The 25,323-nt window shown below is 34.3% G+C and overlaps 5 protein-coding genes across 8 annotated transcripts; 2 read left to right on the top strand and 3 right to left on the bottom strand.

Annotated features, from left to right (window-relative positions):
- The first annotated feature begins 218 nt into the window (after positions 1-218).
- LOC133305417 (protein ELF4-LIKE 3) lies at positions 219-2,236 on the top strand. Of its 4 annotated transcripts, none has more exons than XM_061505636.1 (2): positions 219-413; positions 1,622-2,236. In XM_061505636.1, exon 2 carries the CDS (start codon positions 1,666-1,668, stop codon positions 2,008-2,010), a length of 345 nt encoding a protein of 114 aa, XP_061361620.1. In that variant the 5' UTR covers positions 219-413; positions 1,622-1,665; the 3' UTR covers positions 2,011-2,236. The 4 variants fall into 4 exon arrangements, with proteins under 4 accessions (XP_061361620.1, XP_061361621.1, XP_061361623.1 ...); XM_061505637.1 differs by having other exon boundaries at positions 1,616-2,236; XM_061505639.1 differs by lacking the exon at positions 219-413 and adding an exon at positions 485-881.
- A 3,759-nt stretch (positions 2,237-5,995) lies between these two features.
- Positions 5,996-9,060, top strand: LOC133305380 (replication protein A 70 kDa DNA-binding subunit A-like). Its single transcript, XM_061505590.1, has 2 exons — positions 5,996-6,274; positions 7,085-9,060. The coding sequence occupies exons 1-2, from the start codon at positions 6,009-6,011 to the stop codon at positions 8,697-8,699; spliced, it is 1,881 nt and encodes a 626-aa protein (XP_061361574.1). The 5' UTR covers positions 5,996-6,008; the 3' UTR covers positions 8,700-9,060.
- A 110-nt stretch (positions 9,061-9,170) lies between these two features.
- On the bottom strand, positions 9,171-9,808 carry LOC133305381 (uncharacterized). The gene has a single exon (XM_061505591.1). It carries the CDS (start codon positions 9,805-9,807, stop codon positions 9,292-9,294), a length of 516 nt encoding a protein of 171 aa, XP_061361575.1. The 5' UTR covers position 9,808; the 3' UTR covers positions 9,171-9,291.
- A 6,004-nt stretch (positions 9,809-15,812) lies between these two features.
- LOC133305396 (vacuolar protein sorting-associated protein 2 homolog 1-like) lies at positions 15,813-18,704 on the bottom strand. Its single transcript, XM_061505610.1, has 5 exons — positions 18,551-18,704; positions 18,153-18,283; positions 16,656-16,760; positions 16,182-16,442; positions 15,813-16,079 (listed from the first exon to the last, which is right to left on the bottom strand). Exons 1-5 carry the CDS (start codon positions 18,585-18,587, stop codon positions 15,942-15,944), a joined length of 672 nt encoding a protein of 223 aa, XP_061361594.1. The 5' UTR covers positions 18,588-18,704; the 3' UTR covers positions 15,813-15,941.
- A 3,699-nt stretch (positions 18,705-22,403) lies between these two features.
- On the bottom strand, positions 22,404-23,591 carry LOC133305477 (protein BIG GRAIN 1-like A). The gene has a single exon (XM_061505712.1). It carries the CDS (start codon positions 23,589-23,591, stop codon positions 22,404-22,406), a length of 1,188 nt encoding a protein of 395 aa, XP_061361696.1.
- Positions 23,592-25,323: the final 1,732 nt, after the last annotated feature.

Here is a 25,323-nt window from a genome sequence, read left to right as displayed (position 1 = left end):
ATTAGTCCTTATGTCAACTCCTCCGTCACTAACGTGGCCCTTTTTGCATACTGTTAGGGACCAATTTGGTCCTTTTTTATTGCAGAGACTAAAAAAGATTTTGTAGATATTGCCAAGACTAAAAATAGTGTTTACTCTCAAAATAAAAAAAATAACAAAACAGGTGGATATTTATTATGGAATAGTGCTAAATATTAAGACACAAGGGGTCCGAGCGGGACTGTCAAATCTACATATTCTCTGTTTTCTCTCTCTCTCTCTCTCTCTCTCTCTGAATTCACAGGACAGACCCTTTGCTCCGCAGATTCGATTCAATCGGCGATCTTTATTGTTCACTGCTCCTCGGGAATCCCTCGTCTCCCTCTTTCAATCTCTGTCTCTTCTACCTGAATATAATGTTCCAGATTTTCAAGGTACGGTTTTTCATTCATACTAATAATTATATTTTATTATTAATAAACCTTTTCAATCTGTTATTTAATTTATTTTTTATATGAATATTTGCAACCCAAAATAAAAAAAAAATAAAAAAAAGAAAGATAAAACATGTTATTGTTTGATAAAATGTGAATTTTGTTTTCTAGTCTTTGTTTCTATCTGGAGTTTCCTCCACTGTTAACTGATGGGTTCCTTGATCTCCGTTCACCGAGACATTGGTTTTATCAGCTCCGTATTTTACCCCCTTTCAATACTGTTTTCATTCTTTTGCGTTCTTCTTCTTCCTCGTCCAATAAAATATTCTCAGGAGATCTCTGAAATTGCAATTTTAGTGGGTTTTGAGATGCGTCGGAATCGACAAACTCAAATGGGTTCTTTTGTTTTTCTTTGACCAATTTCTGTTTTCTACCTATAAGGAATTTTTGCTGCTGCAAGTTTTCCAAGTACGGTTCGAACATTTTAATTTCTGATATTTATGTGTTATTTTCGGATTTTTCTGAATTTTAAGTATTGCCAATCTGAGATTATTAAATGGGTTTTTGGTTTTATTCTATGTATGCATAATATATGTATGTTAGCGGAATTTGGACAATCGTATTGAAACTTTTGGACGGTTACTTACTTTTATTTTTTTCGTAATTTTGCTTTAAAAGGGTTAATGATACTGTCTCTGCGGTAGTACTGCTACCTTCGTAGCCTCATCTCCTCTGCATCATTGACTGTTCTTTTCTTTTTTGGTCTTTGAGATTCCTTTTTGGAACTCTGTGCTTTAGGTAGGTATTTCCTGAGTACATTAAAAAAGGTTCCTTTTATGGAAATGGGATCTGCTTTTTCCCATCTCATCATTTAAAAAATAAATTACACCATCAATAATAATAATAATAATAAAAATTATAAGGACTGTAACTATATTAATAATAATTCATGCTTATAATCTGATTCCTCTGGAAAAGGAATTCATGGTGGTCATGATTCCTACTACAGAACTTGTCTCATCTGCCCATTGCCTTAAACAATTCCAAAACTGCTAATGTTTTGTCTCTGTGTTTTGGTTAGTGCAGGCAGGTACACATAGGAGGATATGATTATGGATAAATTAAAAAAAATTATTTTTAAATCACTTTCAATCTTTCACATCTTTTGATCTTTCTTCTCATCTCCTTATTTTTCGCTCAAGATGCAGGGCTGATTCTGACTTGATTAAGCTCTAGAATAAGAAAAAAAAAAATGGAGGGTGACACATTCTCTGGTCTTGGCAATGGTACCCAAATTGATAGCAAGATCTTGCAGACATTTCAGAAAAGCTTTGTTCAAGTCCAGAATATCTTGGATCAGAACAGGGTACTTATCAACGAGATAAACCAGAATCATGAATCTAAGGTCCCTGACAACCTCAGCAGGAATGTTGGCCTTATTAGGGAGCTAAACAACAACATCAGAAGAGTGGTTGATCTTTATGCTGATCTTTCAAGTTCCTTTACCAAATCCATGGAAGTTTCTTCCGAGGGGGATTCCAGCGGCGCTGTGAAATCAGACGGGAAAGCCGGCCACAAGCGACACAGGCCTGCTTAGGGTGTTTGTTTTCTTTTTTTCTTTTCTTTATTTTTCTCCCTTATCTTTCTTTTCTTTTTTTCTTTTTTTCTTTTTGTTTGGTGGAGAAGCACGACATCACAATTGTGCTGAGGGGTAGGACAAGATTAGGTTCTGTAGCTGAAGCTCTCTTGTATTACCAAACTCTCTCTAGCTCATAGTTATTGCTTACATTTCAAATAAATAAAAAAAATTATTTTCCAGAATTCCTCTCATTATAACCTTGTAACTGTGGCTCTAACAGAAATCAAACATGTTTGTGTTACTAATTTAATCATGCTACCGTAGTTCAAAGGGTAAATGAACATGCCTTTTCTTTCCCTGTCGATGTGATTATTTCTCCCTTTGAATTTGAACATTATAATGTAATGGGCTTTTCTATTTTTCCGTTTATCTGTTTTTTCTATGATGAGGTAGTTGCAAAAGATAAGGTCTTTTAGCTTTGATAAACTTTTCTTGAGTTTCTGCTCGTCAAAAAGGACTAAGGGGTCTAAATAAATTTTTGCCAGTCATTCTTTTTCATGAGGACTTTCGCCTATCCAGTTTTGATGGGAACTCAACCCAATGCAACTTTATTCCCTATGCAACTTCAACCCAAAATGTTGATACTGGTTCTCACTTTACCTAAGAACTGAATGTTGAAAGGGGTTGCAGATACTGTTTTAGGCTTGTTCCCATGTAGCCAGCGCTTCTTTACCAAGAAAACTATACCCAGTTTTTCTGTTCATGTGTTTGTCTGTGGGTTTGACAACTGAGAACTGAAAACTGCATACATATGTGTGAAGATGCTCTGAAACAGATGGAAGAAAGCAGCTTTAGAATTTAGATAAAATCTTTTTGGTTCCCGATCCTTCACCACCACAAGAACAGAATCTCAGACAAAGGATGATGAGCTTTTGACTATTTTTTTTATATTTTCTTATATCCTATGACTGGTATTGGCCGGGAAATAAAAGTATTCTATATCAGCTCGAAAGAAAGCACTACAGTCATCAGAGGCAGATATGTGTAAATAGTGACCCCCAACAACATGACAAGGGCCCAAAGGTCCTCTTTTGGGATTGAACTGAACTTCTCCATGCTTATCCCTTACTTACTACTAAGGTTCTTTCTCTTTTACTTTACAATTTCCCTCCCTACTTTTTATTGTCTTTTTGCAATACATGTCCTATATGACAACCTTCTAGTTGATAATTCCCTGTGTTGTATTTCTCTCTCTCTCTCTCTGATTGCGCAGATGTCTTTGTTGGTGGACCCAATTTATGGCAGCCTAATTTCCTGATCTTAGAAGAGAGGCCCACATGAGTGATTGCTGACGATGGCCTGTTTCTGGTTTAGATTTTGCACATTGAAGCAGTGGATCTTTCCCTCCTGGGTAGATTGCTTCCTTTGTCAATCCTCTCCGTTCATAATTAACTCACTCAGATCTAGATAAAATTGTAAGATCATCATTTTTTATTTTTATTTCTTTGTGATAATTGTTTGACCATTGTTTGTCCATGACCTCAACTTTTTTGGACTGCCACTTATAAATTTTATATTTTATATTTTATATTTACATAACATGAATATATCAGATAATGAAATACAATTACTTCGTATACAAGATGCTGTAGCTACTCTCAAGCGAGTGCAAAATAGGATGTGACTTTCCAAGCTTATTTGTTCTATAGAAACAAAAGTCTTTGTCGAAAATGTGACTGCAAGAGTAACTTTCTTACAAACGTTCATGAAAGATTTGGAATTCTTATCTCACACTATGAATTCATGGACTAACGGCTTTTTACATTATAATTAACTTGTGTACAAAAGATGAGACGCTAATATCAACAATAGAAATGACTCATTTCATGACCAAATGGGGGAGACGACTAAATGATAATAATTTACCGGGTGATTCAAAGTTGTTAAGCTTTATCAGCGGCTAATAATTGGATAACACGCTATATTAACCCAAATCTAATCCAGAAAAAGAAAAGATCCCTAGTACTCGTAGGAAGCATTGTCAAATACTTACGCATGTTATGTTTGAGGAAATAATCAAGGGCTAGAATATAACATAAAAAATGGATTTGGTCTCTATCCAAGCCAAGACAAATTAGACATTGTGTAGTACATAACATGTGGGGTGGGAATCTACTTTTGCTTTTCTCTCCCTTTGTTCCTTGCACTTCCAGCAAATAGGTTGGAAAGGAGTTCAACTCTAGTTTGCCCAATGAAAGCTATTTTTAATAATAATGGAACTTGTAGATATCTACATCATTGGTTGGACCCAATTACAGTAATCCAACTATAATAATCCACGCCCCATGCCGGAAATGTTTGATTATGGCCAAATGACTCTTTATAATAATTTGACGATAATTTTTAATATGTGATCATCCTTTCCTTTTCCTCTCTCTCATTCTTTTATAAAATTAAACTCCATTGAGTTGAGGCTTCAGAAAGACACTCATTCAGAGTTTTAAAAGTTGCACACTTTAACAATATCTATCAACTTTACAACGTTGACCTCATTTCTGTTAGGTGACCCGTAAACGTTACAACGTTGCGTTTCAGTTATTCTATATCGGATGGTTTGGTACAAAGATCATATCTCATTGAAGTTTCACCTGCCAATCGGTAACGAAACTCGTCTTTTGTTTTATTTTCCCTTCAAAAAAGTACATCATCACTATCCCCCTCTGTGCCTAATTGCATGTGAATGCGCTAATTTAAATCTTCACAACCTAAACCACTAAGTTAATTTGCTATTAGTTTTTGTAATTCGGAATGACTAATAAGTTAATTGTTCTTTGGGTTCCCGATGCCTTTAATAACGAGAAATAACAGTCCACTAATCAAGCAGGTGGTAGTTACTTGCAAAAATACTCTAGGTTCAATTTTATTCTAGCACATGAAAAAGAAATATAAATGCGGACAGAGAAAAAGTATACACATGAAATAAAAATCACTACGGTGCTTAAGTGCTTAATCTGGGAATAAAATCCCCTAGGACAAACTAGTTGGTCCGGTTGAAACATACGTTTTATTGAAACATACCGTCAACATTTGAATACTGTTCTTCGTTCAATCGAAGCATTGTATCAATGAAATGGATCGTGGGATCATAATTTTGAGTAAACTATTTCTTTCCTTTTCCCCCCCGAAAACTATCATTTTCTATCGATTTTGATTTCCAATTTCATATGTGTTTTCTCTCTTCACCGATTATATTATGTCTTTCTGTATTTCATTTTCTCTTTCTTGCATTCAAATGGAAACAGGACCATTTTTGGTTGCAGATCCAACACCGATTATGGTTTCGTTCAACGGTGATTATATTAAGAAAGGGAAAAATTTGTGATTTTAAATGATATAAATTTATATCATTTTAAGAGAGATAGACATATAATAATTTTTTATTTAAAATTTAAATTAAAAAAAAAAATCAACCACTTTCTCTCTAATGATTTTCATTCTTTGTGTCTATCTCTCTCCTGACACAATTTATGTCATTTAAAATGACCAACATCAAACCAGAAAATGTTTATTAATTGTAAAACTCAAAAATGCATATTTATGATTTTAGTATCTTTTGATTCAAATTTAATTAAAAGATGTATTTTTATTAATTCATCGAGTCAACAATAAAATATATTTTGCACACAAAAAAGACAACTTTTTTTTTTATGAATATAATTGTCTTTATATAAAGACAACTTTATATACAAATACCATATGCTTTTGATAAATGTAAACTAATTTATCTTTATACAACAAAATAGAGCGGTCCGGCCCGGCCCAAAAGGTTGGCCGGCCCTATAAGAGCCGGCTCGGCTCGTCAAGTCATTGCTTTTCATTTCGAATGCCCTGGCGGTTCCTGAATTGATCTCATTCCTAGACTCCCTCCAAAATCTCTCTCTCTCTCTCTCTCTCTCTCTCTCTCTCTCTCTCTCTCTCTCTCTCTCTCTCTCTCTCTCTTGTTTCAGAATCGGAGTATGTCGGTGAATCTGACACCGAACGCGATCCCGGCGATAGTGGCCGGCGACATGAACTCGAAGCCGTTGGTGCAGGTTCTGGATATCAAGTTGATTTCGAATAGTAAGCAGCAGGAGAGGTACCGAATTTTGCTTTCCGATGCCGTTTACTCTCAGCAAGCCATGCTCGCGACTCAGCTCAACGGCCGAGTCAAAACCGAACGAGTTAAGAAAGGTTCCATTGTTCAGCTGATCGAGTATATTTGCAGTCCTATTCAGAACCGCAAGTCAGTTTCTCGTTCCTACACCTAGTTTCATGTTTGATTGCTGCAATCATGATTCAATATATCACGCGTTTAAGGAGAAATCTCCATGTGGAAAATAATCAAATTAATACGGTTGTGATTATGAATTTCAATGGAAAATCTAATTTCTCCGGGATTGGAATATTAATCTGGTTTAAATTCAGATACTAATTACATTTACATCGGTATGGTTTCAATAATAATGTGCTCTTCGGTTCGAAGAGGTTGGTATTATTTTAAATAATTCCGTTAGATTTGTCGAATGATTGATCTTACTTCTCGAAGCAAAACTTGGCTTCATTTTGGATAAGTAGAAGGACATTTAGATTTTGGCGAGAGTCAAATCTTGTTGGGGAAGATATTCCCAGTGAAGATGCATTCGTCATCGAAGGCATCTTATGCATTTCTAATCCCTGATAACTCTAAAATATACTTGAATTTTAGGTATCTTCGCCAAAAAGAAACAATAATTTCAAAAGCAATGTGACAAAACATTTGCAGTTTTTCACATAATTTCTCAGCATTCCTTTAGCTTCTTTTCTGATTTGTTTCATAATTGGGGAGAACCACCTCAGAAACAGGTCAGTTCATATTTGGGAGATAGAAAAAAATTCAATCTCATTATATATTGGCAAAACCTTAACATTGGTTGTTGAAGTGCTTCTTCGGATGCTAAAGAGTCAAAAACTTGTTACAGAAGGAACCTAGCCTCTTCAACAATAGGTTTTTCCTATAAAATTAATTCATATACTTAAACTGCCTCTCATGGTGACGGTGGCCTTCCTTGTACAGGATTGTTGTGGTGCTCAGCATGGAAACTATAATACTAGAGTGCAATATCATTGGAAATCCAAAGTCATTTGTGGAATCTGATTTACCAACTCAGGAAGCATTACCTAATAACAATACGCAGAACTCATCCAGGAGTAATAATTATCACCTTACAGCTCGAAATACAAGTTGTAATGTGCAGAATTTCCGGCCAACTGTTCAACCACCATACCAACCGCCTCCAGTTTACAAAAGCCATGGTGCAATTGTGAAAAATGAGGCCCCAACACGTATTATTCCAATAGCTGCTTTAAATCCTTATCAAGGTCGGTGGGCCATCAAGGCAAGGGTAACTGCAAAGGGGGATCTACGCCGCTATAATAATGGTCGGGGAGATGGGAAGGTCCTCTCATTTGATCTCCTTGATTCTGATGGAGGTGAAATACGAGTAACCTGCTTTAATGCAGTTGTTGATCACTTCTATGATGCAATCGAGGTTGGTAGAGTTTACTTGATATCCAAAGGTAGCTTGAAACCTGCACAGAAGAACTTCAACCATTTGAAGAATGAATGGGAAATCTTTTTGGAATTGACATCAACTGTTGAACTTTGCCCGGACGAAGATGGTTCTATACCTAGACAGCAATTCTCCTTTAGGCCTATCAGTGATATTGAGAATGTTGACAGCAACTCCATTCTAGATGTTATTGGGGTTGTGACATCTGTGAATCCATCAGTTCCCATCTTGAGGAAGAATGGAATGGAAACTCAGAGAAGAGTTTTGAATCTAAAGGACTGTTCTGGCAAGAGTGTTGAGCTAACCCTTTGGGGTGAATTTTGCAACAGGGAAGGGCAAAAGTTGCAAGAGAGGGTGGATGCTGGCTTTTTCCCTATTCTGGCAGTCAAAGCTGGGAAGGTCAATGACTTTAGTGGGAAATCTATAGGGACTATTTCTGCTACACAGCTTTTCGTAAATCCAGATTTTCCTGAGGCATGTAGCTTAAGGGGCTGGTTTGATCGAGTGGGAAAAGATTCTGCTTCTCTGTCCATTTCTAAGGACATTGTACCTGGAGGACCTATGAATGATGTACGTAAAACTGTGTCTCAGATCAAGGATGAAGGTCTGGGGCGGTCAGATAAGCCAGATTGGATAACAGTGAGAGCAACCATATCTTTCATCAAGACAGATACGTTTTGTTACACCGCTTGCCCTATGATGATTGGAGATCGACAGTGCAATAAGAAAGTGACTAGGTCAGGAAATACAAGATGGCAATGTGATAGATGCAACCAAGAGTTTGAGGAGTGTGATTACCGATATCTTCTTCAAGCTCAAATTCTGGATCATACTGGAGTAACTTGGGTTACTGCTTTCCAGGAATCAGGGGAAGAGATTTTGGGTTACTCCGCAAAGGAGATATACTTGTTGAAGTATGAACAGCAGGATGATGAGAAGTTTGGAGGAATAATCAAGAGTAGGCTCTTCAACCAATTTGTCTTCAGGCTGAAAATCAAAGAGGAATTGTATGGTGATGAACAGAGGGTGAAGATTACAGTAGTTAAGGCTGATAAAGTGAATTATTCTTCGGAGAGTGGATACATGCTTGATTCAGTTTCAATGTTTAGTAGGCAGTAACTGTAATTTGGTTTCCGCATCTTTCTTCATTCGTTGAACCACGTCTATAACTATTAGTGTAAATTTTAATACAGAATCGGTCATTAGTGGTTGTGAGTTAACGTGTCATCTTGTATGCCCATTACAAAATCTAGATTTAGATATTAATTCAAGTTTTAAGTTTTACTCTGTTTCATATATTGGTGGATATGCCTTAATATCTCACAGTTCTATAATATCTTAAAAGTGATCGTTTTGCAGTGTAAGCTCATACATCAATGGCATCTATGTGGTTCATATTTAAGTACAATTCTTCCTTCTCTCCGATCTGTTCTAATTTTTTGTCCGCTACGTTCTTACTTTACATGTCAGAACGTCCTTTTAGTTGATTGTTTCAAAAAGTTACCTATCTTGCAGTAAAAACATGTAAGCAATTTGTTTATATGATGCGCCAAAATGAAAATTGTAAGAATTGGAAAGCTTCTCCTCAAGTGGAGCTGAAGAGTCATATATTACACATAACAGAGAGTTCATTACCGAAGAACAATACAGATACATTGCATATCAATGATGAGAGGAAGTCTAAAAATCCCCGCAGGGCCTCGGAATTTCCTCAGCTTCGCTTGACAGGATCGAAATTGGCGACGCCGATGACGGCACCAACAATGGCTGCAGCGACAACCCCACCAGCCACGATGCTGAGCAAGAAGTTCTTGAGAGAAGGCGAAACAGCAGCTTCAGCTGCATCCGGAACCATCATTGAAGCTGTCAATGCAGCTGCCGTCAGCCCCGTCACAACTTTCTCTTTCATGGAGGCCCTCACTTGAAACCTTCCATTGGATTTTGATGCTGAAACAGCCTTTGAAGACCGTAGAGGCAATGGTGCCTTGAAGAATGCCTCAGAACTGGGCACCGCCCTCTTCTGGCTGGTGGTATAAGTTAGTGGCACAGCCATAGAAACTGCCGAAGTTGAAGCCATTCCTTTTCCCCCTGGTTCTGCTTCTCCTGCTAATTGCTTAGTTGGGTGAAACTTCTTTGAAGAGTGAGGAAAAATGGATATGGTGCGTATATGTTTTTGAGATAAAAGGTTGTGGCGACGGGGAGAATGAGAGGTGGAAATGTTTGGCATATTTGCCTATGTCTGACGTGGCAGCTTCTCCATAGGGAATCGATGGATAAGGTTATCTTATTTGTCCAATCACCACCTATTGCGTACAAAATATAATATGAGGTACTCGATTCGAATAAATCTTTGGTGCTACCGTGGCATCAAAGATTCAGTATATCTCACAAATGAGAGCATTACATGTCAGTCAAAATTCTCTTTCCTTTGTTAAATTTTCTCTCTCTCCTCTGATGTGTAATACTCTTATTTGTGGGATGCACTGAATTTAAATGCAACAGTAACACCGAAGATTTATTCCCTCGATTGGGTTTCCACCGCAAGTTTCACTTTTTTTTGGGCTGAAATTTAGTTGTCTAATGTCTGCAAGTATTTGGGTTAATGTTATTAAACTTATTGATGTGGTCGAGGTCAATTGCATCGTATGACCCGATAAATTTATAATTTATATTAAAAAATTTATAAATATACTTACATATTTGAAAAAATATATATTAATTTCATATATTTTAATATAAAAAATAATAAATCACATATTATTATCCAACAAAAGATCAGTCAAACATGTAATACTTATGATACTGGTATTTCAAGTTCAGTAAACGATATCTCAAAATAATATTAGTGTTGTAACTTCTAAGTACATAATTTATATAAGTCAAATAAGTAACAGATTATTCAATTGATAAGAACAAATTAGTGAGAACAAATTAGGTTTTTTTTATGAATCGGGTCGGATCAGCGGTTGAACAGATCAGGTCATTGGTTTTTACAAAAATCAATTGGATTGCACCAGGTCGCACTGGGTCTATTACATAATCGGTCCAATATAAAAATTGGACCAATTATATTACAGATTCATCGATTTTCGAGTCAATCTGGCTAAATCGATCCAATTTTTATAACAGTGTGCTTAGTAGAAGACTGTTTCATTATAGCCAAAATTTAGTTGAACTTGTACTCTGTCTACGAGCTCGATTTGGCTGTGCCGATGGCTCGACCCCTCCGGAATCTGTCGTAGCCATAAAATTTCATTTCACTATTCATTTTCCCTCCTTACAAAGTTGAGAGGATGAGCAAAATAGTCAGCATGTTGAAAATTTAATGATAAGATAAATTAATTTAACTAATAATTTTCTTACAGTCCTTGTTATTTATTCATCCACATTTAACGTTGAAAGAAAAATGTTAGCTAACAGGAAGTAAATTATTGCTTAAATTAATTTATCATTTTCTAGTGCGACCTGAATTGTAAAACATTTTCAATGAAATAGCCAAATCCGTCATTCTTCATACAATTCTCCCCGAAAGGAATGTCATGCCACGCCGGGCCTTGACAGTTGACAGAGGGATTAACATTGATGAGCAAAATTTCTAATTAAAACTTGTACAACATCTGTTTGGTGTTTGGACTTTGGGGTTAAATCTTTTATATATATATATATATTGGATCCAAATTTTTGGGAAAAGAAAATTCTCAAACTTGTTTCTAATGAATGAAAGTTTATGAAGATAGGAGGTTGTTAGTTATAATGTTAGGGCAATGCATAAATTCTCTATCATTTGATATGTAGAAAATAGAGGCATTGCTCACCAAAAAAAAGAAAAAGAAAAATAGATACATGGGCCTGTTTGATTGTGTTTCGATTTTTTTGTTCTTAAAATTGTTTTGTAGATTAATTATGGAAACAATTATTTTCTGTGTTTTTTTTGTTTTGAAAGTTAAAAACTAAAATATGTTCTCCAAATTTGATTCTAAAAAAAAAAAAAATTACAGTTTTTAATTTTTTTTTAACAAAATAGACCTTATCAAACAAATTTTTTTGTTTTTTATTCTGAAAAATTAAAAAACTGTTTTTAAAAACAGGAATAAAAAGAGCCATTGTTTGCTGTTTTTGCAATTATGTTTTGTGTGGAAAATAAAACACATGCCCGCTTTTGTTGTCTTTAGTAATTTCATATCTTGAATGCCCGTTAAAATTTTTATCGGAAGAGACATTTTCTGCAACTCAAATGCACTGCCTTCTAACTCTTCATTGAAAACAAAAAAGAAGTAAAAGAAGAAAAAAGAAAAAAGAGAAATTCTCTTCCATATATTTATCAACACTTCCCAGTTGTTAATAGACATTATAAAAAGGAATGTAGAACCATAGCTCAATTCACTGATGAATAAAAACATTTCTGCTCTCTCAATGGATACAAAAACTGGTTTTATTTATTGATTAGAGAGTATTACATAACCCGCAGGTAATGAGAAAGAATGTGCAAGAGTGACAGCAGCCTTATCTAGAATTATAGTCGTTCTCATCAATCTTTGTTTACTATCTCTCTATAGTCATAATATTTTTATACATTCCTTTGTCTTCTCATATCCCAAAACAATAGAATAAACATCACATGACATATTTTATGATGACTTGAAAAATGTTATATTCTCTTCAATGACAACTTGACCACCACGGCATTTAGATTAACTACTATACATTAATTTAATGTAATAATAAAAAAAACTGTCTATAATTGTATCATCTAGGCTATAGCTAATAGATGGGATTTGCTTTGATGTCTAGTGTTCTACAATATATTATCCATCTTGTTCTTCTCTTAATTTTCTCTGCCTATTTCGCACCAAAAATCCGAAATGGGTGATTTTGAAAGCCCCTTCAGAGTGTCACCCCCTCCTTCTTCTCCATCTTCCTCAGATAAGTCCAGCATGCCCATGTTATACTATGGCCTAGTAGTGGTGGGAGGTGCAGCCATAGCATTAGGCCTATACAACTACTTCATCGTGAAACGGTGCAGTTCGGGCCATAGTACGCAATCACAGGCTGAAGGGCCAAATGGGATTGTTGAGGTGGTCATTGAGAACTCACAAAGAGACTTTCTGTCAAGTTTCAAGTATAAGAAAGAAGCAGGAAAAGAAGGTGGTGGGGATGATTATGAATGCCCAGTTTGCTTATCTATTTTTGAAGAAGGGGAAGAAGTGAGGAAGCTACCACAGTGCAAGCACTCATTCCACGCTCCTTGTATAGACATGTGGCTTTGCTCTCACTTCGATTGCCCAATTTGTCGAACACCTGTTGGGCCATTCTGTCACCATTTCCCACCGGAGAATTCTCGTCGCCGTGGTGTCTCAGTTTGATACTTGGGAGTGGTGTGGGTACTAGTCCTTAACAACGTTCTCAATAAGGAACAGAAACAGAAAACACCCAGCTTTGGATACCTTGTTTGTGATGATGAGGTTACGTGACAAAAGAGGTTGAGTACTGCTAATTACTTTAACTTTTCGTTATAAATTAAGTTATATGCTAAATTGATTTATTTATACGTTAATATGGATTTCAAATTATTTTTAGTAATAAAAAATAATCTAATTTTGATTCATTATTATTGTAAAATTATATTACTATGTAATGAAAAGTATTCTTTTAAAGTGAAGGATAAACTCCCGTTATAGAAGTTTTATCCTCATCTAATTATACGTTGTCACATCTTTAAATAATTTTTCAATTAATTCTTAATTTAGTTTCAGTATTCCTAATTTCATTGGTTGAGTATAGGCCACTCATTTGGTTTAACACGTGTCCATATGTTTTTGTAATTTTTTTTTTTTTCAGGTTTTGATTTTATTTGTTATAGGTTTACTGCATTTGCCTACTGATTCTGATTGGTATGGAGGTGGCACCATTCCAGTGTGTAGCTTTTGAGGCGCATTTAAATCTTAAACCGTCGTGTTTTTTCCTTTGAGAAAACATAAGAAGATCCAAATTCGAAACAATTTGAGATGTAGTAAAATCCGGTGGCAAATTTTCCAAACTAAGCAGAAATTTTAAACTTCAATCATGATCTAGTCAGAAGAGATTTTTTTGCAAGCCAAATTATGTAAAGTTGTAAACGGACACGGGAGATTATTGTCAGTAACATTATTATTATGTGTAATTTGCAAAGAAAATTTGGGTATTCTTTTCGAATGCATTGTAAGGTTTATACATTTATTTATTTTCTGAAGACCACATCGTAGGGATAAATTGAATATAAAAGGAAAAGAAACTAAGGATTTATTCTTGTATGAGAGAATATGCCAGGCGTCAATTTATTCTTGTATCCTAAAAATTTTGCTTGGCATACTGAATCCAGATAATTAAATCTCGAGGACAGGACAACAATAATTAAAATATAATAAAACAGAACAAGTCATACTCAGCTAAAACATCAAGGCTCCAATTTTATTTTTTATGATAACAACTTATGTTGTTAAAATTAGAGGTAATAAACGAGTGAGGGGCCTTTGACTCGGTTCGTGAAGGCCTAAGCTTACATGCTTAATATTGGTTGTTGGAACCAGACTTAGACTTGTACAAAAGCTTGTTTAGTAAAAAGACCTCAAGCTCCAATTCAAAACTCGGTCTTGGAGTCTCTCAAACTAACCTAGTATATTAATTTTTATTTTTATCTTTATTATTTATACTATTTGTAATAGCCCTCTCTCAATCCATTGCACTCCTATTTTATTAGTTAAATAGATTTTTTGAATGATTTTTTTCTATATTATGCTTTTTTGATATACATTGAATTTATGAATATTTATGGAATTACTAGTGATGTTGATTGTATATTTTGTTTGGATAAATTTTTGTTGTCTTATTTTTTTTAATAGGCTAAATCAGGTTTTTATTTTTTGTAAATAATACAGGCCACATGCCGATAATTATATTCATAACAGGTAACTGGCTTGGTAAGATTGACCCATTTAAACACAGGCTTAGTCTTTTAAGACCAAAGCTCGACTCGGTTCGGCCCGTTAACACCCCTAGTTAAAATGTTATTTGGTACAACTTTTTTTCACTTGTAAATTTAGATTGTACATGACAATATTTAAAAAAAAAATACTTTTTGTCTGGATTAACAAAAATGGTTAGAAATAATATTTGATAAAGCTATTTTTGTTATTTTTGTTCCAGAATGAATTAATAAACCAAAAACACAAATAGATAAAAAATAAGAATTAATTTATTTTTTCTTTTACATAATATTTATTAAATGCATACATCGTAAAATATGTAATCATGATTAAATATACACTATTTATTAAATACATATTCTCTCTAAATAAATTGGGTTATTCCTACAAACTCTTCCTAAACACATAAGTAAAAAAATAAATTATTTTATTTACCAAAAAAAAAAATTGAATTATTTCTCTTTAGTCACATGACTAGAGAACATAATAATTGCCGTACACACCCTTAATTAATAATAACTCAGTTATTGCGTAACAATTTATTAAAATTAATTTATCTACTAATAACATATTTTGAACATTGATTAATTAGAAAATGTGAGAATAGTGTAAAGTGATCAATTGTTCCCCCCATATTTAAATATTAGTTAATTAAGATGTGAAAAAATTATGATTAGGTGCAGTGCATATGACCGAGATCATTAATACTTTTAAAAAAAATATACATACCTCAACAGTTAAAATTATTTTTTATTTTATAAGTAAAAAAATTTAAAACTTAAGTTTGAGCCATCAAAATACAAAGTTGGCATGCTGTTTGTGGATCGAATTCTGGCATGCAAGTATCATTCCGTGCTGAACTTGATGCATAAAGAAAATCAATGCACATTACTTCATAATCTACATGGATATAATAGTTAGGTAAAATCATTTCTGCAGCTGCTTTACATATAGCAACGACAGGTGTATGGTTATGATTCCTCACATTTAATGCTTTCATCCTTTGTATGGTTATGGTTCGTCGCATTTAATGCTTTCAAATATATATATATGGTAAATATTTAATTGCTGCAAGTAAAGCAGCTGCAAAAATATAATCTCCTAATAGTTTACTACATGTAAAATGTTCCAAATAAGCACCATTCAGGCACTGAGTTAGACTACTGCTGAGGAGTTTGAATAGTTTGGAAAAGGACGTAAGATCAAATTTCGGTCCCATAAATGTAAGCAAAAAGGACGCACACAGATCAACACTGACAGAACAATGAGAATTTTTTCTCTTTCTTTAAATCCATTTTATTCATAATGATGAGTTCGAACAACTTCTTAATTATACTACATGGTAAAAATGAGCTCCAGTTTTTCCAATAAAACTGGAGTCCCTATATCAGAATGAAGATTACATTTTTCTTAAATTGTCTAACCTTGCCTGTAAATCACTATCTATTCCAGCGTCATCATTCCCAGTAGTTTCAACTTGAGGCACCTTAGTCTTTGCAGCTGGGGCAGCAACAGCCGTTGATGGTGCATTCAAAAGCTGTGGCATCAAATCAGAACTCGTTAGAAATTATTATAGTGATTAGGTCATTTAATGTCAGCTGAAAAAAGAAGTGGAATGGGTATCAAGGGATTAATATACCTCTTGGTTTATGTCAATTCCAATCTCATCAAGAACCTGGTTTACTAGTTCTTCTGTTTCTTCTTCTTCCTCATCCCCTTCCATAGCATCATCTATTGCATCTCCCATTACCTCAGTAACCAATTCCATCTTCTCATTCTGTCTCTCAAACTCTTGCATGATTTTCTGCAAAGATGGCAAGTTCATCTGCCTATTCATCTGTCCCATTGCCTTAGTCACACCTTTCATTGCCTCGCCCATTGCTTGTGTTGATTTCAAAGTCTGAACAATTGTAATACAAAAGAAACCAGGTTTTAGCACTCATATAAGGTAAACGCATGAGTCATGATCAAATTTTTGCAGGTATTTAATAAAAGCCGGTCAATCATTTTCCAAGGACAACGAAATACAATGAGCTTTAGAACAGAATTACAATCTTATGATGATCATATGCTTCTAAAACCAACTGATACAATTATACCACCATTAACATACTTGAATTCTGAGTGAAACACCCTGGAGCTGTGATTTCAGCTTATAAAACTTTTCAATCTGATGCCTTGTTCTAATTAGATCTTTTGCCATCACTCTAACAGCTCCCTGAAAAATATTTCATGAAATAAAACACAGTATCAGTAAAACATATCACCCACCTTAACAGCTAAATCAAGAGTTAAACATATACCATTGATGAGCATAAATACGGAATTACTGGCAAATCAGGTATGTCATAGAAATACAACAGCTTGCTTATATCCAACAAAAAAAGAGTTCCTCATGTACAAGCTAGTTTCAAACAGCTCACATGAACATGTAGTTAAAATTACACATTTTAAAATGATAGTACTTTCCAATACTTGCCAGAGAAAGACAAATTCAGTGCCTCTGCAATAAAATGTCAGTTTTATTTGCTTACAAGTTGTTTAAATAAGTGAAAATTGAACAGCACAATTTTGTAAAGATAAGAATGGAGTGTTCAACACATTAAAGAAACCCTAAATTTGATGAAAAAGGATATCATATTCCACAGCAATGTAAACTTGAACACTTCTGTTCTATTGCTTTCTTTCTTGGGGAGTCGGATGCTATGACTATGAAAGTCACTAGTTCAACAATTGTAATTCACAGATGCCATTTTGGAAAATAAGTGGATAGTTTTGAGCCTGCAATAGCACTAGAAAAGCAGTTATTTGAGGAGAGAGCAACAATCACAAAAGTTTAATCCCTAGCATTAATGTGGATATATATATCTTGGTTATTATAACATGATACGGCCAAGCATATAAAAGTCTATAAAAATAGGAGGGTTTGGTCCATTGCCGAGTCAGCAAATATTTCCCAAAATGACCCCTAACAGAATTAGGTGCTGGTAGGAGTTAGTTAAGAGGGAGGATGAGTGCTGAAGGAAGGTATCGCGAAGCATTGTTTGGATTTTGGAATTGGGATTTGGGAGAGTATGGAGCCTCTCAAATTGCCACTCATCATCATTTCCATTTCATTTCTGTTCTGTCAATTTCCTGTTTCTGTTTCTCTGTTCCTTTCGGTTATTGTGTTGCTTGGATAGCACGAGACTATTACTCTGTAATTTATTCCATATCAATTATACAAGCTTCCATTTTACATCCCTCAATCGTGTGTTCTGTAAGATTTTCTTTGTCTGGAGTTAGAAGACCCTATCATAACACAAACACAAGGAGAACAATTTCTCCAACCACAAATATTGATGGCGACAAAAACACAGCAGAGTACATAAAAATGGTAAGAATATGCACAACAGTATTGGCTGAGCAGCCAACATCAGCATACCGTCGGCGACTAATAAAAAGGAGATGAGCAGCAAATGCCAACTCCACTCCTCCACCTTAGAGAGCAGAGGAGGGTGTTATAGATCTGCAATAAAGAACAGCTAAGCTAGTACAGGCAATGCTACAACCAAAAACTAAAGTAAAAGAGGCAACTAATACTATGAAAACACAGTCACCAATACCATACCATCTGGCCTTGTTTGGCACTTTTCTTTATCTCCAAAATCAGTTTCTTCTCTTGTGACTGTAAACCCTGTCTCTCTCGTTCTATTTCTCTAATTGATTTGTCCAACATTCTCTTGTTTTCCCGCAGAAGTTCTGAAAGTCACAACTTTACAATCACTTACAAGGAAATCAATAAAGAGTGCATCAACTTGTAAATATCAAAGTGAGTACCACCATATCAACCTAAAATTGTGCAATATAATTTTTTTTGTCTATCTTTCTCTATAGCTATTAAATAGATGGACCCTATCAAAATTTGTGAATGTATATATGAAGAGAGAGAGACACAAAGATTTAGACATTTTTATTTTTCCTGAAATCAATGTTCTGAGATAGTTGAGTAAGAGGAAATTAAGAAACCTGCGGGTGTTTTTCTCTTTCCAAAGATGAAGCTCATGGTGCCCGAAACAACAGAAATCGAATCAAAAGTGAACGTTAATTTCGTAGGTTCGAATCAAACGAGATTGAGAAGCTTGTGGGTTTAGGAATTGATGACAATGCTTTTCATCGACTCGTCCAGCTTTGTTACGCTGTAAGCGTTAAACCAACGAATCAACAAAGCAATCTTCTTTCCACGGGCCTGGGCCTGGTGCTGGGCTTCTTTCTCACCCATCAACAATTTTGGGCTATGGAAATCCATAAGATCTCTGGCCTTTCATGATAACGGACTAACCTTTAGTGCCCAATTGTACTTTGTGCCCCTTTTTTTATTAACTAACTTTGTATTAAAAATGTTATCAAAAAAAAAAACTTTGTATTAAAAAAGCATATAACCAAATTCTATTTTAAGGAATTTTTGAAGAAAAATAAATAGATTTAATTTAAAAAAAATGCTCTTATAAAAGGAGCTGCTGATGAATGCTAAGATTTTATACATTGTTAATTTATATTACTGCAAAATAAGATATAAAACACAGCACTGAGAATCACACGTGCGCACGTGTTTCAATAAAACTTTATAGGTGTAGATAAATTTGATTATTTATTATATTTTTCTACTTTTTAAAATATTATATATCTCCATTCTAACAAGCTATTATTTGGCTTAAGGAACTAGGCAGCCTAAGGACACCGTCCACAGTGACCATTTTGTCACGTTGTTGGAAAAAAAAATTACGAGTCTGTCACGTCAACGGCAAATTTTGTCAAAATATCACGTGGCATATTTTGTTACACTGTGTAGTGAAATATGTCACGTGACATTTTGACAAAATTTACTATTAGCGTGGCAGTCTGATAATTTTTTTTTGCCAACAGTGACACTTTAGTCACTGTTCCAAATAACTGTTGTACCAACTGATTATTATTTTGTTTTTTATCATTAAATTTCTTTCACTTGGAATGTTCTTGCGTACTTGTTCCAAACTCTTCCAATAATTTCCAGTCGCCAAATCATATGAAATGCCAATCTTAATAATTCTATACCAAATAAAAATGAAAAAAAAAATATCAATTAGAATCTGATGAGTATTTCTTACAAAATAAATTTTTAAAATAACCAAACAATTATGTAATACCTTATCTTAAAAAAAACTCAAGTTCAAAATCGGATTAGTCAGACCAGTTAGATTTATAATATCGATTGTTATCTACCCAAAAGAATTATTTTTTTACAAAAGATAAGGTCAATTTGTAGAAGCCAAACAATGGTAAATAATACAGTGCATTTTCAGGAATCAATATATAATTTTTTTAAGGATTTTTTTATTTTTTTTAAAAGTTTTGGTTTTATATTAATAATTATTTCCTTAAAAATAGTTTTGAATATTTGATATTGAGGTACCCAAATTACTATTAGCTAAATGAAGCTAAACATTACTTATGATATAATTACTTTTCAGGTAAGTCGGTATTAAGAAATTTTAATGAAGTTTTATATTTTTGAATAAATTCCATAATTTAACCAAGTTTTCAATTAAATTCCTACTTATTATAAACTTTTGTAATTAAGTATTTGAAACCAGTAACAACAGTACAGGAACCTTTAAATATAAAGAATATTAAAAAAATATAAATTATAAGAATCGTTTTAAAATTTTTATTAAAAATATAGAACCTATATTGGTATTTTTTTTTTAAAAAACATACCGATATAGGTATTAAAAGTAACAGAATTACTTTTATAATACAAAAATAACTTTCAACGTAAGAAAATATCGAAACCAGCAATTAAATTATATCCCTCTTCGGGTGCTAATTGATACATTGAACTAGAAGCAAAATCAAATATTCATTGTATATCGAATTGTTGTGATTATTACAACCTTCAAATTAAGCCATAAACAGAATAATAATAATATATAATTAAAAAAAAAACCTAAACATATCTGATTTTGCAGACCATGGGTAGGCCAAGTTGCTAAAGTATGCTGTATGCACCCCTTCATTTGCAACAAAATGCCAAAGGAATCATATATGTGTATGCAGGCACATAGCTGGTATGTGGTCCTTGGCTTCAGCGATAATGTGATGCTGCTTCCACATTATTTTGCAAAGCATTTATGATCCTTGGATAGCACTTGGCAAGGTTGTGCTTGGTTGGTGAGAAACATCTCAATTCTGCTCACTGGCAATATATATGTGTTGTGTAATTGGTTGGTTGGAGTGTTTTTACTTTATTATTAAACTCGAATAATCATGTTTTAAAAAATGATTTCTATGTAAATTCTTAATAACTTCCTTACTGAAGCTTTCATAATGCAAGATTGATAAGGAATAAGGCAATGATGGCATATAGAACGACTGAAATGACATCCAATGATCCCTTTAATATATTAGCTTCTGTCTGTTTACTGTCTTAAATTTTGGTTGTAAATAAATGAGTTTTCTTTGTTGGCTTTTCATTTATAATCCTTTACTTTAGGAGGCGTTTGGTTCAAAACTTTGGGATAGTTTCCTATGCATGCATATGATATTGGCAATTTATGACATCCATGTTTGGTACATAGTTTCAAAATATTTCCCATCCGTTGTATTTGCATAGCAATTTAGAAAAGGTCCTGGAAGGCAAGCATAATTCACTGTTGTGAAAGACAAGTTGGGCATGGTATTTTTCATTTAGCCGGCTAAATGGAAACATGGACAACCAAAAGTAGACCAAAATTATTATGAGGTTATTTTTGTGTTGCGTTGTCATATGCATGGCCACTTGTTTTAATATTAAAAAATTATTATGGAGTTACTTTTGTAATTTTATACCATTTACTCATCAATATTTTATTCTCAACTAAACATAAATTTCAAAAACTTTAATCAATTTGTCTAGTAATATTTGGCCCAAACAAACAAAAAAATTTTAACTTTTTCACCTAACTCATTTTTCCTACCGATCCCTGTTAATTACATTTTTCTTGTAAAAAAAAATCCACCTTAACTAAACACCCCCTAAAAGGATCATTGGAGGAAGGTGTTTTGGTCAACCATGGTGGCCACTGGTGTCTCATGTTATCATCTGTGGAAAATAGGTTTTATCACTGCATTTTACTTTAATATGGCGTGAAAAGTAAGTTTGGATCCAAGCTATTATTATGCCTGATCATATCATCCTACCATTGTACCTTATGTTGACTTCTCCAATTCCTAATCATTTATCTGTTACGTATGTTTGATCTGATCAATTAGCTTCAATTTTGGCTTTACAACTAAGAATATAAGTTCAAAGTCACACTGTAATTGAGAATTTAAAATTAACGGGCAAAAAGGTTGTGAGTTGTAATCATTTATTTAAATGTTCTATGACGTTAAAGTGGGGGAGATTTTTACTATGTCTCACTGAGGCCATGTGCTAAGCCAGTGGAAAAGCACAAGCTTTTTTAACTTTTCATTTTCATCGGGTAGCAAAAAAAAATTGAATCTGCTTTTCTACTTTTCATTTCTCTTTCAATTTGCTTTGACAAATTGTGTGAGTGAACGTGAGGTTCCTACTTCAGTGCTTCCAGCTATCTCTCTCTCTCTCTCCCTCTCCCTCTCTAACACACACGGGCATCCAATTAAACCCAAACTCTTTTAAGCTTTAACTCCTAGCATTCATAAAGCCTATATCAGCATCTCAACTATGAAACAAAGATGAAGATTAAGGGTCGCTTATAATAAAACTCCTTCAAAAAACGAATTACAATGAATATTTTTTAATTTGAGTTCCACAAACTATGGATATAATTACAGTTAATGTTTTTTTTTTTTTTTTTTTTTTTTTTAATTAAAGGGAACTAGACTACAAATGCAGACCCTTAGCAATGGCCTTATTTGTTTCTAAATTGGTAGTTTCATAAACTGGAAGCTCTTCTTGGTACCTTGCAGCTCCAATAAGGTGATCCAGCTCAAACAAGTCTGAACTTGAATAACTCAGAGCATCATCTTCGTCATCCTCATAAAAACCTCTAAAATCAAACTCACCCTTACCAGAATTTCGGTAACCCTTTATAAAATCACGTGCTGCTGCTTCAGCTCCATTTTCTTTTACCAAAACAGTGTTCTTCAGCTCCTTTATTGAAGAATTTCTTGTAATCTTTCGAACACTACTAGACAATGGCAACAAACTTGGTTCACTCTCATAAATATATTTGTAGCAAGATGGTTGTTCAGAATCCTCACCAAGGATTATGCTAACGGGGTAAAATCTCACAGACCTTTTGACGCCATTGGTGGACTTTTTTTTATCTGAAGAGGGTGTTTTGCTCATACAAGACCTCCTTGAAAAGGAAGAAGCCGAGGAAGAGAAACATGGGGACTTGGATTTATGCTCAAAACTAACATCTTCTACAGCCCCAACGTAACACATTTTCGCTTTCTTCACATTCTCATAGCTGAATATAGAGCTAAGGAAGCTAGCTATTCGACTCCCTGGTGAAATGGGTTGCTTCACTTTCTGATTCAATTCACCATAAATTTTCAACGCCCTCAACTTGTTCCTTGTAAAACCACCCTCCCGCTGTGGCTTCTGTTGCTCTTGCTTTTCTGAATTCCTATGATCCTTGTTCATATGCTTCTGGGGCCTCTCAATTTTGGGTCTTGATACTTGTTTCTTGAAGGTTGAGTCTGTTTCTGAAGAGGAAAACACTCCCCCGGAGCTACATTCCGAGGAGCTTGAACTTGAGTTAAAGAATTGAGAACTATTGGAGCTCTGCTTCTCCATCCAATCTTCTATCATCACGGCTCGGCGAAGATTCATCCTCTTTTTACCACCTTTTTCAGAGTAAACACCATGGTTGTGGTTCAAATAGCTGTGTTGGGACGTGTGGGTGGTTTGATTGTAGAGACCCAGTTGTTGATCCTCATCAAGATCGGTTTTTGATTCGTCGATGGAACGGTAAATGGTGTCGAGGAGAGTGGAGGAGAAAGAAGGGGTTCTTCTCCTTTGTGGGCATGAGCCTTCTCGCATCGACCTCTCCCTCCTATGCATTTTAGTGCATATAGATTTTGCTACAGGGAGAACACGAATTTATAGCGAAAGTGAAAACAAAAGGGAGGGTGTGTATTTGTCTCTGATGAAAGGAAAGAGGAAAGGACAGTGAAGTTTAGATTACGGTTGGTAAAGTAATAAAGCTGTAGTAATGTTCGCTCAGAGAATGTCAAAAGCTTCAAGGCTCGTTAGAAAAGAATGAATGCAGCTAGATCGTGTGAAAAACAGTGAAAGACGCGTGTGATTTGAGGTTAAGAGAAAGAGAGAGAGAGAAGGGAGAATTTTGGTGACAAGTGACAGTGTTCGTTGGGATTGTGTTGTACATGTATTGTACGCAAGCATGTTTAGGTGTTGGCAGTAGAAGTGCACAGCTTTCGGTGAACATTAAAAAAAAAAAAGGAAATAGGAAGCGGTGACAGAGTCGAAGAATATGTGGTCATGTTATTTTATTTGATCATAATTACTCATTTATGATGAGATAAGAAAGAGAAAAGTGTATTATTTTTAAACTAGTGATTGTGATCAAATAACGTGACTACTTTTCTACATGAGAAGATTCAATCTCAGCCTAACTTAAGAGGTCGCTTGATACAAGGTATTTAGAGATTCTTGGTAACTGAATTTTCTTAAATTTTTAATTTTTGGATATGGGTAAAGTGTGTGTCATTCTAAATGATGTTAATATCATTTTAAGAAAGAGAAAGAGATAGATAAAGAGGGGAGAGAGTTGACAAATAAAATAAAAGTGTAGATTCTGCCTCTTTATGAGAGTGAAAAGATATAAGTTACGTCGTTTAGAAGGATAAACACTTTTTCTTTGAATATTATCGTAAACCGAATATTTTCATTATATTTATGAAAATTGAGATTCTCCAATGAAAAAATCGTCCTCTACCGAATGATGTTAAAGAGATTGATTGATGTGAAGAAGGAGTAGCAGGATTATGACATGCTTGGATAATTGGATTGGACGAAGAAGTGCTACTGTTCCCAAAAAAAAAATAACTGCTACGAAAAAGGCGCACTAAAGACGTAGCAGAGTGTTACAAGTTGGAAGTGATTCCCGCGCGTGCGGGTTATCTTTTCAGAGATGATAAGATCAGTATTATAAAAATCGGCCGACCCAGACAGGCCGGGACCAACACTCCTAAGCGATCTGGTTCAGTCTTCAATCGGTATTTTGCTCTAGTACCCATTTTTAATATTTCACAACAATTGTAATTGTGTAATTTGAACTCTGCATTTAAGGGAAGGAAAATGATGCGCTAACCACTAAATTAAATTATTCCGATTGTTATATTGTTTTAATTTTAACAATTCAACCAGTACTTCATTAATTTAATATTCTGACCGAGCCAATGATTTGTTCGGATTTAATAATATTGGTTCAAATAACACTCTATCTCACTCTATGCCTTTGTTTTAAGGATTGAGATTTCAAATGATTTTAATAGATTATTTTTGGACAAAAAATTCATTGGTATTCGATTAAAATTTTAATGGATTGAAAAAATTGATTAGTATTCTAAAGGATTATTTTAGAATCCGTTCAATTCTGTTGGTATTTAATCAGGATTTTAAACAATGGAATCACAATATCGTAGTATTCAAAAATTCGACGATTTTAATGGATTTTCTATTGGTGTGGATTTCGTGAGACTTTTTAGTGAAAAATATAAATAAGATGTCTCTCTCACAATCTCACCCTAACTCCTAGGATTTCTTGAGATTC

Source organism: Gastrolobium bilobum, unplaced genomic scaffold, assembly GCF_033153095.1.
Source record: "Gastrolobium bilobum isolate Gb01-03AN ecotype WA unplaced genomic scaffold, APGP_CSIRO_Gbil_v1 utg1221, whole genome shotgun sequence".
In the NCBI taxonomy this organism is placed as follows: domain Eukaryota; kingdom Viridiplantae; phylum Streptophyta; class Magnoliopsida; order Fabales; family Fabaceae; genus Gastrolobium; species Gastrolobium bilobum.
Note: the sequence above shows the minus strand (reverse complement) of the source record. Positions and strands in the feature narration are given on the sequence as shown.

Coding starts and splice junctions, on each gene's coding strand:
- LOC133305417 (XM_061505636.1), top strand. CDS start 1,666: ATGGAGGGTGACACATTCTCTGGTCTTGGCAATGGTACCCAAATTGAT.
- LOC133305477 (XM_061505712.1), bottom strand. CDS start 23,591: ATGCATAGGAGGGAGAGGTCGATGCGAGAAGGCTCATGCCCACAAAGG.
- LOC133305396 (XM_061505610.1), bottom strand. CDS start 18,587: ATGAGCTTCATCTTTGGAAAGAGAAAAACACCCGCAG. Junction 16,443..16,655: donor GTGTTTCACTCAGAATTCAA/GTATGTTAATGG, acceptor ACAATTGTTCAG/ACTTTGAAATCAACACAAGC. Junction 16,080..16,181: donor GAATTGACATAAACCAAGAG/GTATATTAATCC, acceptor TTGATGCCACAG/CTTTTGAATGCACCATCAAC.
- LOC133305380 (XM_061505590.1), top strand. CDS start 6,009: ATGTCGGTGAATCTGACACCGAACGCGATCCCGGCGATAGTGGCCGGC. Junction 6,275..7,084: donor AGTCCTATTCAGAACCGCAA/GTCAGTTTCTCG, acceptor TTCCTTGTACAG/GATTGTTGTGGTGCTCAGCA.
- LOC133305381 (XM_061505591.1), bottom strand. CDS start 9,807: ATGCCAAACATTTCCACCTCTCATTCTCCCCGTCGCCACAACCTTTTA.